Source organism: Alligator mississippiensis, chromosome 1, assembly GCF_030867095.1.
Source record: "Alligator mississippiensis isolate rAllMis1 chromosome 1, rAllMis1, whole genome shotgun sequence".
Classification (NCBI taxonomy): domain Eukaryota; kingdom Metazoa; phylum Chordata; order Crocodylia; family Alligatoridae; genus Alligator; species Alligator mississippiensis.
Window position 1 is genome coordinate 49972541 of NC_081824.1, and position 15685 is coordinate 49988225.

General features: G+C 43.4%; 1 protein-coding gene and 1 long non-coding RNA gene across 4 annotated transcripts in view; one reads left to right on the forward strand and one right to left on the reverse strand.

The window, feature by feature from the left end:
• HMGCLL1 (3-hydroxy-3-methylglutaryl-CoA lyase like 1) overlaps nt 1–10447 on the reverse strand; it is a 158204-nt gene extending 147757 nt beyond the window's left edge. Inside the window, exon 1 of one of the 3 annotated variants that reach the window (XM_019497033.2) lies at nt 10261–10446. In XM_019497033.2, coding sequence (XP_019352578.1) covers nt 10261–10353 — 93 coding nt within the window. In that variant the 5' untranslated portion in view covers nt 10354–10446. Of the gene's footprint in view, nt 1–10260 lie in introns of all 3 variants that reach the window. The other 2 variants (XM_014605349.3, XM_019497040.2) reach the window with 2 other exon arrangements.
• Nucleotides 9935–11016, forward strand: LOC132251348 (uncharacterized). The gene is made up of 2 exons (XR_009463321.1): nt 9935–10020; nt 10117–11016. It is a non-coding gene; the product is annotated as an uncharacterized LOC132251348 (long non-coding RNA).
• The last annotated feature ends 4669 nt before the right edge of the window (nt 11017–15685 follow it).

Here is a 15685-nt window from a genome sequence, read left to right on the forward strand (position 1 = left end):
AATTCTGCTTATCCTTGGGCTTTAGGACTGGGGAAAGTTTGCCTATAAAATTAACATCTTTAGAAATATAAATCTCATTAAAAGTAGCTGCCTTTTAAAAACAGGCAAGGAAAAATGAAGGTGGCATGAAGTAAAAAACATGTGGCTTCTCTCTCCTCTTGCAAAATACATATTATTTTGCTATTTGCAGAAAATAAAATCAATTGAATGTATTTATTGTGTACAGTAACTGCTAAAATTAATGTTTGTAATTTAACAGCTGATTGTTTATAGAACACTTATTTTAAACAAATACAATTTAAATACATATTTATACCACACTCTGCTTTAGATCTTAACCTTTGCAATCTCACATGAACTTCAACGGGAAGATCAGTTATATTTATAGCTATTTTTACAAAAGCAATTCCAACAAGAAAAACTTACAGAAACAGATTATATATTTATATTTTTTAAAAATCCTACCTACACTAAGTCCTTTCTAGTTGTCTACACACTGAGTTAGACAGCCAATCAAGGCATCATAGATCCAGATGAAATGAGGGTTGCATTTGATTTCAATGGGAGCTAGATAGCTAAATATTTTTTTAAGATTTGAGCCTTAGTCCATAACATCACTATCAGCACTACTATGACATCTTCCATAGTCATAAAATCAGTCACAATTTCAACTCCCGTAGCTTTAAAAAACAATTACAACCCAAGCCTCAGGGAATGCAGTTCTTCATTCAACCTAGTGTTTCCTATGACTGTGGACCAACCAATGATGTAGATTTGCATGGCCCATCTAGCCAACCAGATGACAACCCTAAATCTGTGACAGAAAACCCACTAGGCAATACCTCTCAACACCAGTATGTGTTAAGAAGATGTAGTTATGAGTAGTTACTCCCTACTACTCTTGATTGAAAGGCTGTTCCAAAACTTCACTGCTCTGATAGGAAATGTTAATTTCCAACCTATTCTTTTTTTCACGAGCAATTTATTTCCATTTTGGTCTTGAACATTATTACAGTTCTAGCTGAAACCCACAAAACATTTGCGATTAAATTTTTTATTGCAAAAGTATTTCTTTAAACACAGGATTTTTAGTTATCCTTTGACCGAATACTGTACCAGAATCAAAACTTCTCACCCTTGAAAGGCACCATCCCCACCAACCTCCTGCTGCCTTCCCGGAGCAGTCAGCCCATTCCCAGGCAGTCCTAGGTGGCAAGGAAAGAAATAAAAAGCAGCAAGTGGGCTGATCTTTTTTTTCTTCTTTCTCCCAGAGCCTGCCTGCATCTACCACGGCCAAGGACAGAGCTGGCAGTGAACTCCGAGCTGCAGAGAACCCCGGGGCTTCCCTCCACGGCAGCAGCACCCACACGCTGGCACCCAACCTGGGTGGTCCTGGAAGGCACTGCTGCCATGGAGAGAAGCACCAGGGCCTCCCACAGCTCAGGGCCCACTAGCAGCTCCCCCCCCCCCAACCTCCGGCTGCAGAAGTGGGCAGGCTCCGCAGAAAAAACAAAAGGATCGGACCCCTCACCATTTTTTCTTTTTTTTCCTCCTTCAGTGAAGCCTGCTGTCTGTCTGTCCAGACAACTTTGATTGGTTGTTTCAGTAAGCATTGTGACTGGCTGTCGAGACAACCAATCAAAGTGCTCCGGACAGACAGAATAAGCCTATTATTATTATAGATTTTAGCTTAAATAGCTCTTCTCCTTGCTTGATGTTAACCTTTATTGATTTGTATTTCCTGATTGTAATATTATCCCTTCAGCTTTCATTTTGCTAGACTAAATAAGATGAGATGATCTGGACTCTCCTCATCTGTTAGACTCCTCAGTCTCCTCTAACCTAACTCCCTCTCCACACCTGCCCCAACTGGAATACTGCTTTCTTGAGCAGGAGTGAGCAGAATTCAGCAGTGTTCCTTATAAAATGCCTCATACAATGATATGCCTCCAATTGAATGTATATCTCCTGACACACAATATTTATCTTTTTCATGACTGAATTACACGGGTGGTTCACAGCTATCCTTTTACTCTGTAGTACCCACAAGTCCTCCCCCACCCCCACCCCAAGTCATTTTCAGCCAAGGAGCTCCCAGTTCAAAGCAGATGTTCTCACTGCCATTATATAATTTATAAAATAATTTCATCACGTTTCTGTAACTCTGGTCCTCAAGGTCATTCAGTTCTCTCTGTACTACCCTGAGATAACTTCACATTATTAACACATTTCATTAATACATATGTTGTGCCAAGGTCATTTATGAAAATATGAAATAAGATCCATCTCAAAAATCAGGCTCTGCTGGTTAAACTCCTCCTAGTCAGACACTTCTCCTCTCAGCATTATCTTTTGTCACTGCCTTTAGTCAGTTCCTTACCAGTTTTATAATTTTGCCCTAAACCCCATCTTATCCAGCTTAACTAAAAACTTCCTGTTGGGCACTGTACTGAATGCTTTACTGAAGTCCACATGGATGAGATCTACAGCACTTCCATTGTCTACAGACAATCAGTTATCTTATCAAAGAAAAAAACAGTATTTTGAGACTTGAATCATGAGTGGAGTCCCACAGTGTTATGCATTGTACAAGTATATAATTGGAGACAGTACCTCACCTGAAGATCTTACAGCCTCAGTCACCAGAAAATTAATCAAGTGCAAGTAACAACTGAAGGAAAAGGGGGAAGGAAGAGAATGGCACTGTGACAGGAGTATGACATCATGTAGACTGTGTGTTCAATAGTTTGTTCTTAGTAATTTAATTTTTATGTATTAGATATAGATAAACAACTAAAAATAGCAATAGTAAATTCTACTATGGCTATCTACTTAACCATCCATGACATGCTTACTTTCTCCCAAGAATTTAGTTCCTCAGGCTAAGTTTCTCAACTTCAGATCAGAATTTACTGTTAGGATATTCAGAACAACTGGTTAAATGGACAATGGGGACACGTCCAGACGGACACACACGTGTGGTGTGCACTGCTTCAAACCTGTTTCAGGCACCACAAACCACACATGGCACATGGGCAAACATATTCTGTGCTGCAAATGTGCAGTGCAGCACCAAAATTTGATACCAGGAACTCCTGGTATCAAGAAACAAACCAGAGGAGTGCACCAGGAGTGTGTGCCAGAGCAACTGGAGGCTGGGTCTTCCAGAGAGATGCTCTGGCTGTCAGCCAGAGCATCTCCGCTGCTTTAGGTATCCCCCAGCATGGTGGGAGCCTCCTCCAGCATGCTGGGAGCCAGGAGGAATGGGGAAACAGCCATTTTCCTGAAGCAGGGCCTTTTGCCCCACACTAAGCCCTACACGCAGGGGTGTGCGCAGCAGCAGAAAACAGCAGCACAAATTTGTGCCACTGCCATTTTTGCCATGACAAACACACCCCTACATGTGGCAACTCGCCCAAGGAGTAAAGGGAAACTCCTAGTGGGACTTATTGCAAGTGCTTTAGATACAGCTCTGGAAACTCTAAGCTAGCTTTTTACAAAGCAGTCAGGCCACTATATGTGACATTTCTCATAAAAATACGAGATTTTTAACTTTCCAACACCGGAGACTAGTGTTTTTCTCTTCATAGTGTGTGATTTTTCCTGTCACCAGGAAAATGACCCATATTTTCATTACATTCACACACTGATTTGTCACTGGAGGGCTGTTAAAGGCTGGAACCCATCTCACATCCTGGTGCATACACACAGCTGCAGCTTCACTGGCTACCCCCCATCTCTCCTGCCCAAACTCAACATATCACTCCTTTTTAGCATCAACAGACTTCCTGTGGATCCCACTTCATATTGTGTAGAGCATGGATCATCTTGAACAAGCTCTCTAGAGACAGCACTTTGACTTTGTAGAAACACAATAGTTCCATTGCTTTTGAAGCTGTTTGTTCTCTGACAGAGACAGGAAGATTTGGTCAGGATATACCCAAAGTGCTAAAAATGTTTAAAGCTGCCTAAAATCACAGGAGGAGGAAATGCAAAAGTTAGATTGCAAAAGTAACATTAATTCCACCTGAATTAAGCATCTAATGTAAATATTAGGTATTAGACACACATTACCCAAGACGCGACTAACTGATCAATCATGTCTTAAGAAGTGACCTGGCTACACGTAAATTCAAGTAACGGAAAGATAGAACCAGGAACGTGTGCAATAACCAAAATGAGTGTAATAAATTTGTTGTTAGTTCCTATCATGACTTAAATTGAATACATAAGCAGTGCTTCCAAGCTCTGGAGGCTGGGAGCACTGGTCAACTGAGAGAGGTCCCAGCCATAAGAGCACACAGTACCTCCCCTGCCAACGAGAGCTCTGACCAGCTGACAGGGCCCACTACTGCAGAGGTGCATCCCTGTGGTTGTGAGTCCTGTCAGTGATTGAAGTTCCCAGCCGCAGAAGCATACCAGGCATTCCCATAGCTGGGAGCTCTGACAGCTGTAGGGTGGATAAAAATCAACCATAATTTTTAATAAATAAAAAACAAATCGTATTTTTTTAAATTTAAAACAGATTTTTTATTTGATTGTATTATTTATTTTTTGTTACAATGTGTTTTAAAAAAAATAAAGCTATAGAAAAATAATTTTAATTTAGGATACATTAAAGCTCAAAGATGTCATCATAGAATAAGGTTAAACCTTCTAATGATATACTATTTGAGACAATATATCCATGTAACCTTTTTAGAAAAGTTTTATAAATAGGTCACAACAGGCCATGGACTATATTAGGGGCCCAATCTTATGGGGTGTCCAGGGGCTCCTTTATAGATTGTAAAAATTAAAGAAAACCACTCTGCCCAATCAGACTCAGTGCTCAGTCTAGAAGACCCCATTAAGCGTCTCTGTGATGCTTAGTTTCAGTTATCAAACTGGATTTGTCCAGAGACAATATCCTTGTTAACTGCAGTATATGGAGATGAGAGATAATAGACCTGATTACCTACCCATCAGCCCTGTTACCTCTCTGCAAGTTTGTGCACGCAAAGTCAAGCCCTTAGCTCTCTCTAAAAGTTCAAAGTTTCAAGCAGTTAAATGAATAGAGGATTGTTGGGGGTAGAGTAGATCTAGCGAGAAGGAGAAGTCTGGAGATAAATGCAAGAAGGGAGGGGCAGTAGAAACAAAAGAGAGACATTTTGATCAGAAACAAAAGAGAAACATTTTGATCAGAATATTCCAGAAATCTTGAGGATAAATATCTGAGTATAACCTCTCCATTGATTTGAGAGCTAGTGAAGGAATGGTACGGTAGAAGGGGAAACTTATCATGGCAGCAGGCTTGCCAAGCCATGAAAGAGAGAAGAAATCAAAGATGAGAAGAAATCTAGAAGAAAGTGAAGAAAGCCTTAAGCTAATAACCTATGACTACAGCGCTCATTTCATATCCTCTGAATACAGCATGGCAAAAACATCCCCCAGATATCCATGATTAATCTAATGAATTAGAGATAGTTCACCTCCCAATTACTTCACACGTATCTACTTCAATAAATAAAATAACCAAATCGTAATTCAGTTTTCTGATGTAGCTGTAAAATTAATCTGAAAAAATATCAAAATAAATCACTGCTTTAAAAGGTATAGCGTGTATCTTCTAAAATAAACTTACATTTCTCTCTCAGTTATGAATAATATGTATTAAGGTTGTATCAAACAACAAGAATGCACTTTTTGTAGAAAACAATGACTGAATTGAAGCTTCGTGGCCAGTGATTTAAATCACATCACCCTGGTCAGCTGACAGGGCTTCCAGCCACAGGAGCAAATTACTGGTGCCGGGGGAGTCAGGAAAGGTGCCGCAGCAATAGCAACATGGCCTGATAGAATCTGATCACACCTCCTGCTATGCACACGTGGCATGGCAAGTGGCACAATTGTTGGGATCACACATCAGATCCCATCATGCCATCTTTTTAACACCTGTTAGTGGCCTGAGTCTATGAAACTGACCGTTCACTTCAACAGGCATAAGCTTCATAAATTGCAATGTTTCATCTTTGCTGCCATGGGGACAATTTTTTGGTATCTTCAAAAGGCAACAAAAACTGCAAATAGCCAATAAATTAATGAGGGTCACCATTTTCTGTGGCTACAGTTTTCTGAGATTTTCACTGTGTAAATGTCAATCAGACACCTTTAAAATTTGTTCCTGAAACCTATCAAACCTAGCCTGTTGGTAGAGGCCCTGGAACCTTACCAGAGACCCTAGCTGAAGCTAGGCAGACATCAAAAAAGACATGCCTGAAATATTGTCTGAAGGGATTTAACAGTTCAGAACTTTTAAAAAAGTTACATGCCCTAAAATTAAGGAAAGGCATTTGTCATTTGGGATTAGCAAAGTTAGTTTTAGATGTAGCCCAGTTCAAAAAAAGTACTCTTGACATAATATTTGTTATTCGTGTTATTTGTCCTTTTGCAATAGGGAAAATGCTTTCACTCAACTCTTCCAAATTCAGAAACAACTGAAGGGATTTTTATTTAAACTTTCTCCAAAATTCAGGCTTGGAGAGACATGATGACCAGACGATAGGCTTGTAATGGAAGTCCTTTTTGCATTCAATTTATATGTATGCAATTAGCTATCCACTACAATATATTTTTTAAAAAGTAGGGTAAATTTCAGGTCTACACCAAATGCCCTGTATCTGAAGAGCTTTGTAACTTTTGAGCTGTTTAGATAACACCCAACAGGTCAAATTCCCCTCTGGTAAAATTTTATTGCAGTGTTACCATCTCTTGTGAGCCGCATGATATTCAGAGTTCACGTAATTAGCTGAGAATTTTAGAATTCATCTACAGAAAGTGAGTTTCTAACTTTCATGGTGGTTAGAAGCTTGACAAGCTTGACAATGGGGTACCCAGCAGGCTTAGAAGCAAAAGACAAAGTAAATAAACCTCAACCTTATTTTAATGCTATTTTTTAACTGACTAAATAATTTACTCTTTCTTAATATTTTTTAAAAAGATTACAAGATGGATTGCTTGAGATTATAAGGGACAGAAGTAACATAGTCTGCTTGAATAGTGTATGCAGAGGCTTTAAAGGAACATTAAAGCCAAGCCACAAATTCAATGTGGACTCTCCTGAACTTCCTCATGTTTCTTTTGGACATCAAACTCAGGAGGTCCTTTCTGACTAGAAATCCCTCTTTTAGCATCTTTCTACAGACTATGGATACCCCTTTCTATTCTCTTCCAAGTTCCACCTTTCCCTAGCTCCTCACTCACCACTCCACTATCTCTTTTCACTTACCCCTTGCACCAGTGTCTACTTGTTGTTGACAGAAGATGACACCATTACTGGCTACTCTGAAAGGGCAGGCATTTAGTCACTCCTGTAGCAACCTGGTCTGTGGATCCTCATAGTTACTAAGGAAAACAGAGGAAATGGACCTTTCAGATGCTGGCAGACAAAAGACCTCCTGGAGACTGCAGATATCCTCATCCCTGTCTTCTCTTCTGACTGAATCCCTTACTACTACTATACTAATCATTCCTATATCAGCCAGATGGCAAGGAAAGCTAATCCAGGATGGCAGCCACCAACACAGCAGGGTTTACACTCAAGTCTGCACAGAGAGAAATGAAAGTTTAGAAGGGCAAAATTGCCACCCCCCAGCATCTGACCCTCTTGCCAACCTTCAGCATCTGTATTTTGAGGAGGTGCTGGTAGCTGAGGTAGTGCTTCAATGTTACCTATAGTATTATAGAAATGTTTTGACTTAATTTTGCACACTTTGGGGCTATAGTATAAATGGAGAAGAGGGTTGGTTTTGTTTTTTTAATGAATTTTTTGGACTTTGTCTTATTTATTGCCATAAGACAGTGCTTAGCAACACTGTATGGATTTGGTCTATGACAAGAAAAATGGCTCTGTGGACACAGAAAGAGCAGTGGATATGACCTTGACTGTAGCAAAGCTTTTGATATGTCCTCCCACAACATTCTCACAAGCAAGGAAGAAAGTCCAAGTTGGATGAATAGACTGTAAAAAACTGGCTGGATCATCTGGCTCAAAGGGTAGTAATCAATGGCTCGATGTCTAGTTGCCAGCTGATATCAAGTGGAGTGCCCCAGGGGTTGATCCTGGGGCTGGTTTTCTTCAGTATCTTCATCAACAACCTGTAAGATGGGACAGATTGCACCCTCTACACACATGCAGATGGCATCAAGCTGAGGGAAGTAATAGATACACTGGAGGATAGGGTTCAGAGAGACCTTGACAAATTGGAGTATTGATTCAAAAGAAATCTCATGAGGTTCAATAAGGAAAAGTGCAAAAAGTCCTGCACTTAGGATGGAACAAACCCATGCACCAGTACAGGCTGGAGGTTGACTGGCTGAGCAACAGCTCTGCAGAAAAGAACCCGGGGGTTACAGTGGACAATAAGCGGAATATGAGTCAATACTGTGCCTTTGTTCCAAAGACAGCAAACGGCATACTGGGCAGCATTACTAGGAACATTGCCAGCAGATCAAGGGAAGTGATTCTTCCCATGAACGGCGCATGCCCCCAGCAGCTGGGGGGGCATGGCAGCAACAGGAGCACAGCAGCAGTGGTGGGAGCGGCGGGAGCACAGCGGTGGTAAGTGGGGGAGCTCCAACGGATGCTGCCAGAGCTGTCGGGAGCGGGAGGGGGCGGTGGCAAGTGCTGACCAAGGGTCAGCAACCACCTGCAGCTGGCAGCATCAGCGATGGCCAGCAGGAACCCTGGACCACTCGCAGATGCCGCTGGTGGTGTTGGCGGCAGAGTGGCAAGCAGTGCTGGTGGTGTTGGCAGTGCCTTTTTGCAGGGGGTGCACCGCCACGCTCAGGGGGTGCATGTGCACCCCCTACGTGTTCCCCCTGATTCTTCCCCTCTATTCGACACTGGTGAGGCCACATCTGGAGTCCTGGGTTCAGTTTTGGGTCCCCTGCTACAGACAGGATGAGGTCAGTTGGAAAGAGTCCAGCAAACAACAACAAAAATTGGTTAGGGAGCTGGAGCACATGACTGCAGTGATGAGGAGAGGCCGAGGGAACTTGGCTTATTTAGGGTGGAGAAGAGAAGACTGAGGAGGGAATTAATAGCAGCCTTCAACTGCCTGAAGGGTGCTTCCAAAGAGGATGGAGCTAGACTGTTCTCAGTAGTGCAGATGATAGAACAAGGGGCAATGGTCTCAAGTGGCAGCAAGGGAAGTTTAGGTTAGATATTAGGAAAAACTCTGTCATGGGTAAGGCAATAAAGCACTGGAACAGGTTACCCAGATAAGTTACGGACTCTCCATCCTTGGAGGTTTTTAAGATCTGGGTAGACAAAGTCCCGACTGGAATGATCTAATTGGGGATGGTCCTGGTTTGAGCAGGGGGTTGAACAAGATGACCTCCTGAGGCCACTTCCAACTTCATTTTCCAAGATTTTAAAAATACCAGTTCACTACTAACATAATTCAACTTCCTGCTTGCTATCAGACTTCTAGGTAAATAGATGGCTCTAATTTTTATCTGAGCCTAATTTGCACCAAAATGATCTTTTCCAACCAGGAGATCTTACAATACCTTCAGCTCCCCTGTGAAATATGTATCTTCATTTCCACCTAGGAGAATGCAAAGATTGTAAAATTTCTCCTATGCCAGAGGAAGGGTAAGCATGCTTGAAAGCTTGCAAATAAAGCCTTTTGTTCGTTTGTTTGTTTTTTGGCAAATATCTAGTTGCTCTAATGAAAAGATCTCACCTCTGCCCAGAGTCCGGATTCCAGTTCACTACCAAGGAACCAAGGGCACTGCCATACATTTATTACATAACCAACCTGTCAATTGTGCAATACGTGTCAAGCGACCACATGTGCGAAGGAAGACAGCCTGGCCGCAAGGGCGGAGTAATATGCACGCAGCTACCGGGCGAGTGGTATGATACCTTTTAGACCACAGGTGCCAAGTAAGCTGCGTGGGATAAAAAGGGCTGCAACCCGGATATCACGTCAGCGCTTGGAAACGTGCAGCAATATGGCTGGTTTTCACTTGCAGGTATAGCAGGGCCCTAATACACCTGCCTGCGCTGAGCAGACCGGGGGGGGGGCTCATTTTCCACCTGCTAAAGTTAAGCTGCCTTTTTTTTTTTAGATCCTGAGTGGCTCGCTCAGAAGGAGGCTTGCAGTGCTGCTGGCCTGCGAGGAGGTCCCCAGCAAGCAGGGACTAAGGAAGCGGCTGGAGGCGGGGGGAGCCGGGGGCTGCGGGTCCCCTGCCGCGCCGCGGGGCCGGCGGTACCTGCGCGGGAGGCGGCTCCCCGCTCCACAACTGCTCCCTGAGGAGGTGCTGGTAGCTGAGGCAGTGCTTCAGCGCCGACGGCACCGTGCCCATGGCCAGGCCCGGCCCGGCCCGGCTCCGCTCGCGCCGCCAGCTCAGCGCATCCTCCCGGCCCCGCAGCGCCGCAGCCCGTGGCAGGAGCGCGGCGCCTCCCATTGGCCGAGCGCGGGGACCCGCCCCGCTTCGCCCCGCCCCTGCCGGGGTTGCCGCGGACTGAGCGGAGAGCGCTCCTCGCCGCCCTGCAACCCCGCGGCCCGCCCTCTTGCCCACGCACCTGAAGAGCAGCCACCGACCAGTCCGGGCTCCTCCTAGGCCCGCAGCCCTCGTACGTCGCTGCGAGGCTGGCACAATTGTGCTGGGGGGCTGCAAGCAACCTGGGCCCAGTCGCCGGTCCTTGATGATATCTCCAGTGTCCAAGCGTGGCACGAGGGCAGCAGACGGGTCCTTGTGTTTTCTAATCCCAGCCCTGGTGGTTTTGGAGATGAGTGAGGACACTGCCTCGAGGGCAGGGCCTCCAGAGCCTTCCCCCAACTTGAGATATTAGGAAGGCTTGACAAGATAGATTCAGCTTGCTGACCGCTATCACCTCCTTCCTAAATCTGGTTGCCAAATGAAACAGTTTGATAGCAGCTGGCCATTGTTGTGAGGGGGGATTCTTGTAAAATTGCTCTAATGATTTAACAAAAGTAATAAAGTGTATTTCTGTTTTGCATGGTCTGGAGGTAACATCCATATTCTCTCTCTCAAAGGAAATGTTTTCTAAATGTGACCTGTGGGAGTCAGTTATATTTTTTCTCCTGCAGCAGGCACTCTGGTAAGCCAGTTTGCCAAAGCCGCTGCCTCAAGTAGAAAACTGCATCCGCTATGAGATTGTTTCCAGATAATTCTTTTTCCCTAGTATCATCGGGTTCTTGTTCAACTTACTGATGTCTCCAGAGGTCATCTTCTGCAAAACATTATCAGCTTTTCAGCCAAGTTTCAGTTTCACCCTTTAAATACTTTAAAGCACTGTTGCCTTGTGAGAGTCATACTTGCAATTTCTTTTTTCAGATCTTTCCAGGGTTTTTTTGGGGGGGGGTTGGTTTTTTTGGTTTTGGGGGTTTTTTTTAAGAAAAATAAAGAGAAAAAGAAAACTGAAAAGGAGGGCATATCTAGTAAAATTTTCCTGGAGAGAGAATAGCAGCAAATGATGGTCAAGAGTTTTTAAAATAGAATTCAAAAAATCCCCAATTTGGGTGTAGTTGCCTACAGATAATGGTCCTGGATATTCTTCCACCAATTAACATTTTTGGCAGCTAGCATTTTTTTTTTTCTATTTTATGTCCTTCAAGTTCTCTCACAAATAATTCTATATTCAAAATTCTTAGTCCTCCACAGCTTTAGCAACCTGAAGTTTCATACTATGTTTCCAATTCAAATGCCTCTATATAAATACTGGCCCAATTTTTTTTTTTATTTTTTTTATTTATTTATTTTTTTGCCAATGAAGTCAGTGTCAAGATTTTCATAGCATTTTTGGGAAAAGAAGCAGGCCCATATTTCTCAGTCCCCTGTGACAACCAGATGATTTTCCAGTTGCATATGGCATATGTGAAGAAGTAAATATTTTACTTTGTACATTCCTCTATATTTAAATCTTTTCTGAAAGCATTGTTTCTTTGTCTGTCAGTTCTGTTTCACTTTTAGTCCACTGTGAACAGCTTTACATGGATCGGACTGAGATGACTTCATCAAGACAGCACTTGCTTAGAAAGGAACTTGATGTCAGATCAAAGATTTGATCATCAAAAGAATAGAAACATGACAATGCTGTATCAAAATGAACCCCGCAATAGTAGTGAATTGGGATTTCATTAAACAATTTATCATGATTATATTATTTGCAGGTGACACAAAATTGGGTGGGGTTGTAGACACTGGGGAGTAAGATTAGGATTCAGCCTGACCTTGATAAATTGGAGGAATATTCCAAAATCAATCAAAATTCAGTCAGGACATATGCAAAGTGCTGCACTTGAAATGAAACAATCACACATACAAATACAGAGTGCAAATTGGCTGATTAGGTTGTAGTACTGCAGAGAAGGACCTGGGGTTTACAGCAGGCAATAAATTGAATCTGAGCCAACAGTGTACCCTTGTTGCAAAAAGCAGGCCAATCACTTACTAGACTGTATTAAAAGAAGTGTCACTTGCAAATCAAGGGAAGTTAATCTTCTGCTTCGTTTAGCACTGGTGAGGCCTCACATGGAGTACTAGGTCCACATCAAGCAAGATATGGACAAATTATAAGTCAACCAGAGAACAACAAAAATGTTTAGAGGGCTGGGAAACAGGAACAAAAGAAAGAATCATAATTATTTTTTGGAGACGACTGAGCAGGAGATTTGATCATAGTTTTCATATATCAGAAGGGTAGTTATATTGAGGATAGAGGTAAAATATTCTGTATTGCTACAGGGGATAGGACAAGGAGAAGTGTTCTCACACTACAACAGGGAAAATGTAGGTTGAGTATTAGGAAGAGCTTTCTCACTATGAGGATGATTAAACATTGAAACAGACTACCTGGAAAGATTGTGGATTCTCCATCCACAGAAGTCTTTAAAAAAGGTGAGAGAAACACTTGACTGGGATGGTTTAGTCAGAGTTTATCCTCTCTTGAGCAAGGGGTTGAATTAGATCAGGGGTGTCCAAACTTTTTGAATGTGGGGCCGGATCACGAACTTTTTATCACCCAGTGGGCCGGCAAGCCACAGGAAGTGTCATCATATCAGGAAGTGATGTCACGTGACCTTTGACACCAATGAAGTTGCAGGAAGTGACGATGAAATGTGTCTCCTCCACACGGGAACTTACCCGGTGCCTCCATCTGCCCCGATGCGCCCCCAGCTCTGTGTGGAAATTTACCTTGTGCCTCCATCCATCACTCATGCAGGCAGGGCGTGGGCTATGCTGCAGCTCCCCCGGCCACGTGCTGGGGGCAAGGGGTAGAACCCGTCCCCAGCTCGTCCAATCAGGCGTGGCTGGGGCGTACCTTTTCCCATGCCAGATGTGCATGGCAGGAGGCATGATGTTTGGAAATAGAGAATGAAACTCCTTCCAATCATGCCACTGCTGAGCTGTGCCAAGTCCAATCCTGAAGATCAGGTGGTGGGTGGCTCCCAGTCCCCTCCCAATGTCCCAATGTCCCCTCCCAATGTCCCAGATCTGGGACTGTTGAGGCCAGGTCCAACAAGCTGATTGTTGGCCCAGACCCAAAACAGCTCAATTACATGTGTGGCTTTCAGAATCTCCAGGGCACTGGGACCCCTGGACTGAGAAGCATCTCTCATAGCCTAGGCCCCGTGGGGGTAAGCAGCTCCTCTCCCCTCGCTGCCGGCTGGGGCCCGCAGGCCGACCCTGCCCGCCTTGCTGCTACCCCGCCACTGTTGCCCTGCCGCCACTGCCACAGCTCCACACTCTGTGGCAGCCCTGCCACCGCCACCACAGCTCTGCACTCTGCCACCGTGGCTCTGCCAGTGCTGCCGCAGCTCTGCGCTCCACCGCCACAGCTACGCGCTCCATGGTGGCCCTGCCATCGCAGTTGTGGCTCCGTGCTCCACTGCTGCCGCTGTGGCTCCATGCTCCACTGCTGCAGCTCCACGCCACCATCGTGGCCGTGGCTCCGTGCTCCACTGCCACCACAGGCCAGATAAAATGGCTTGGCGGGCCGCATGGCAGCCCTCGGGCCGTATGTTGGACAAGCCTGAACTAGATGATCTCATGAGGTCCCTTCCAACCCTACTTTTCTATTGTTCTATCTTCTCCCATTGCAGCCCTCATTTCTTCTCCTTATATCATTCTACCCTTGTTTTTCTTCCCTAAGTTAGGACATAATCCTGCAACTCCTACTCATAATACTAAATAAAGGTATCACAAAGGCCAAAAAGACTACTTGGCATGAAGGGGTTCAAGAATGAGTCTGAGAATCCAAGTCTCTTGGTAAAGGCAACTCAATATTTTAGGTATTTTAAAAATACTATGCATCCTTTTAAAGCTGTAAAAATTTAGTTATATGGGCTAAATCACGGCTATTATGTCACAGTCTTGAGTAGGGGACATTATGGAGCTCTGCTACCCTAAGCACAGCTTCAACTCCTCTGGGGCCATTCCCTCTGGATAGGGACAGTTCCACCCCCATATGCCTAGTGTGAAGAAGGTATGAAAGTACTTTCTCACTCACTTTTCTATGCCATTTATCCTGCTACTCAGAGGACAGCAGTAGGAGTTACTATTACTAGTAGCCCTTGCCAAAGCCATAAATAACTGATAGAGGGTTGTTGCACATCCCTCCACAGTTGCACACAAGCCTCTCGTGATCTGGATCTTTATGTACCCTACCCTGCTTGCTTTGTATTTTGATTCTGCATATTTTTGTTTGATAATTGTACCCTGAAATAACTGTAGTTTACTAGAATACATGGAAGGACTTGAATGTGTTGAATAATACATCAAAACAGAAAATGAGAATAACTATACATGTAACTGACTCTTTGTTTTCCTATTGCAGCTCAATTGTATATTATGGCAATGGTTCTCTGAATCTAGCATTTTAACTGGTGTGCACTGTATTCTGGTCAAAGACTTTTAAAATGCTTATAAAAAGGAATGTCTTTTTAAAATCTTTCCTAGCAAATAATGCTACTGAATCACCAAATAGAAGGAGTAAAGCATTTGGTATAATGTACAGCAGGGCTTATATATTACTCCAAGGAGTAACATACCTATATTCTATAGTTTCTCGAAGCAGAACACAGTCAGGCAGCTCTTTAGAAATGGAAGCATCCAACCATTGAATCTTCATCTGTGTGACACTGAATCTTAGCCATGAAAGGCATTGTAGAAATTAGATGATAGTTTACAGGAATCTTTGCATTTAAAAAAATGTTTGAAGAGTGATTTGATGACAGCAAGGAGGACAGAATCAGAAGCAAGGAAGCTATTCATACTCCTGATAGTAATAAATGCCAAACTGGCAAGCTGCCAAGGTGCCTACCGGGCAGAGATCAAAGACACATATGGTGATTCTCAAACAACAAATAAGCCATAGAATTTTGGCCAGCATTTCAGGAATAATATGCTCCAGCCTTGACAAAGAGGAAGAGGAGTAAAGAGAAAACAACTGGACTACCAATAGTGGATGGTACCTCAGGGAAAGCAAAGCTTTCATCATTTTAGTTTTATTAGAGAAAAATGTAGATAACTTCTCACATATGGTAGGCCTGGTTGATCTACATTGATGTGAAGTGTAACATAATGTTAAAATAGATTCTTAAAAGCTGTGGCAGTAAATCAAAGTTCCATTAGCAATGGCATCATTCAGAGACAGCATTCTTTGGAGAGT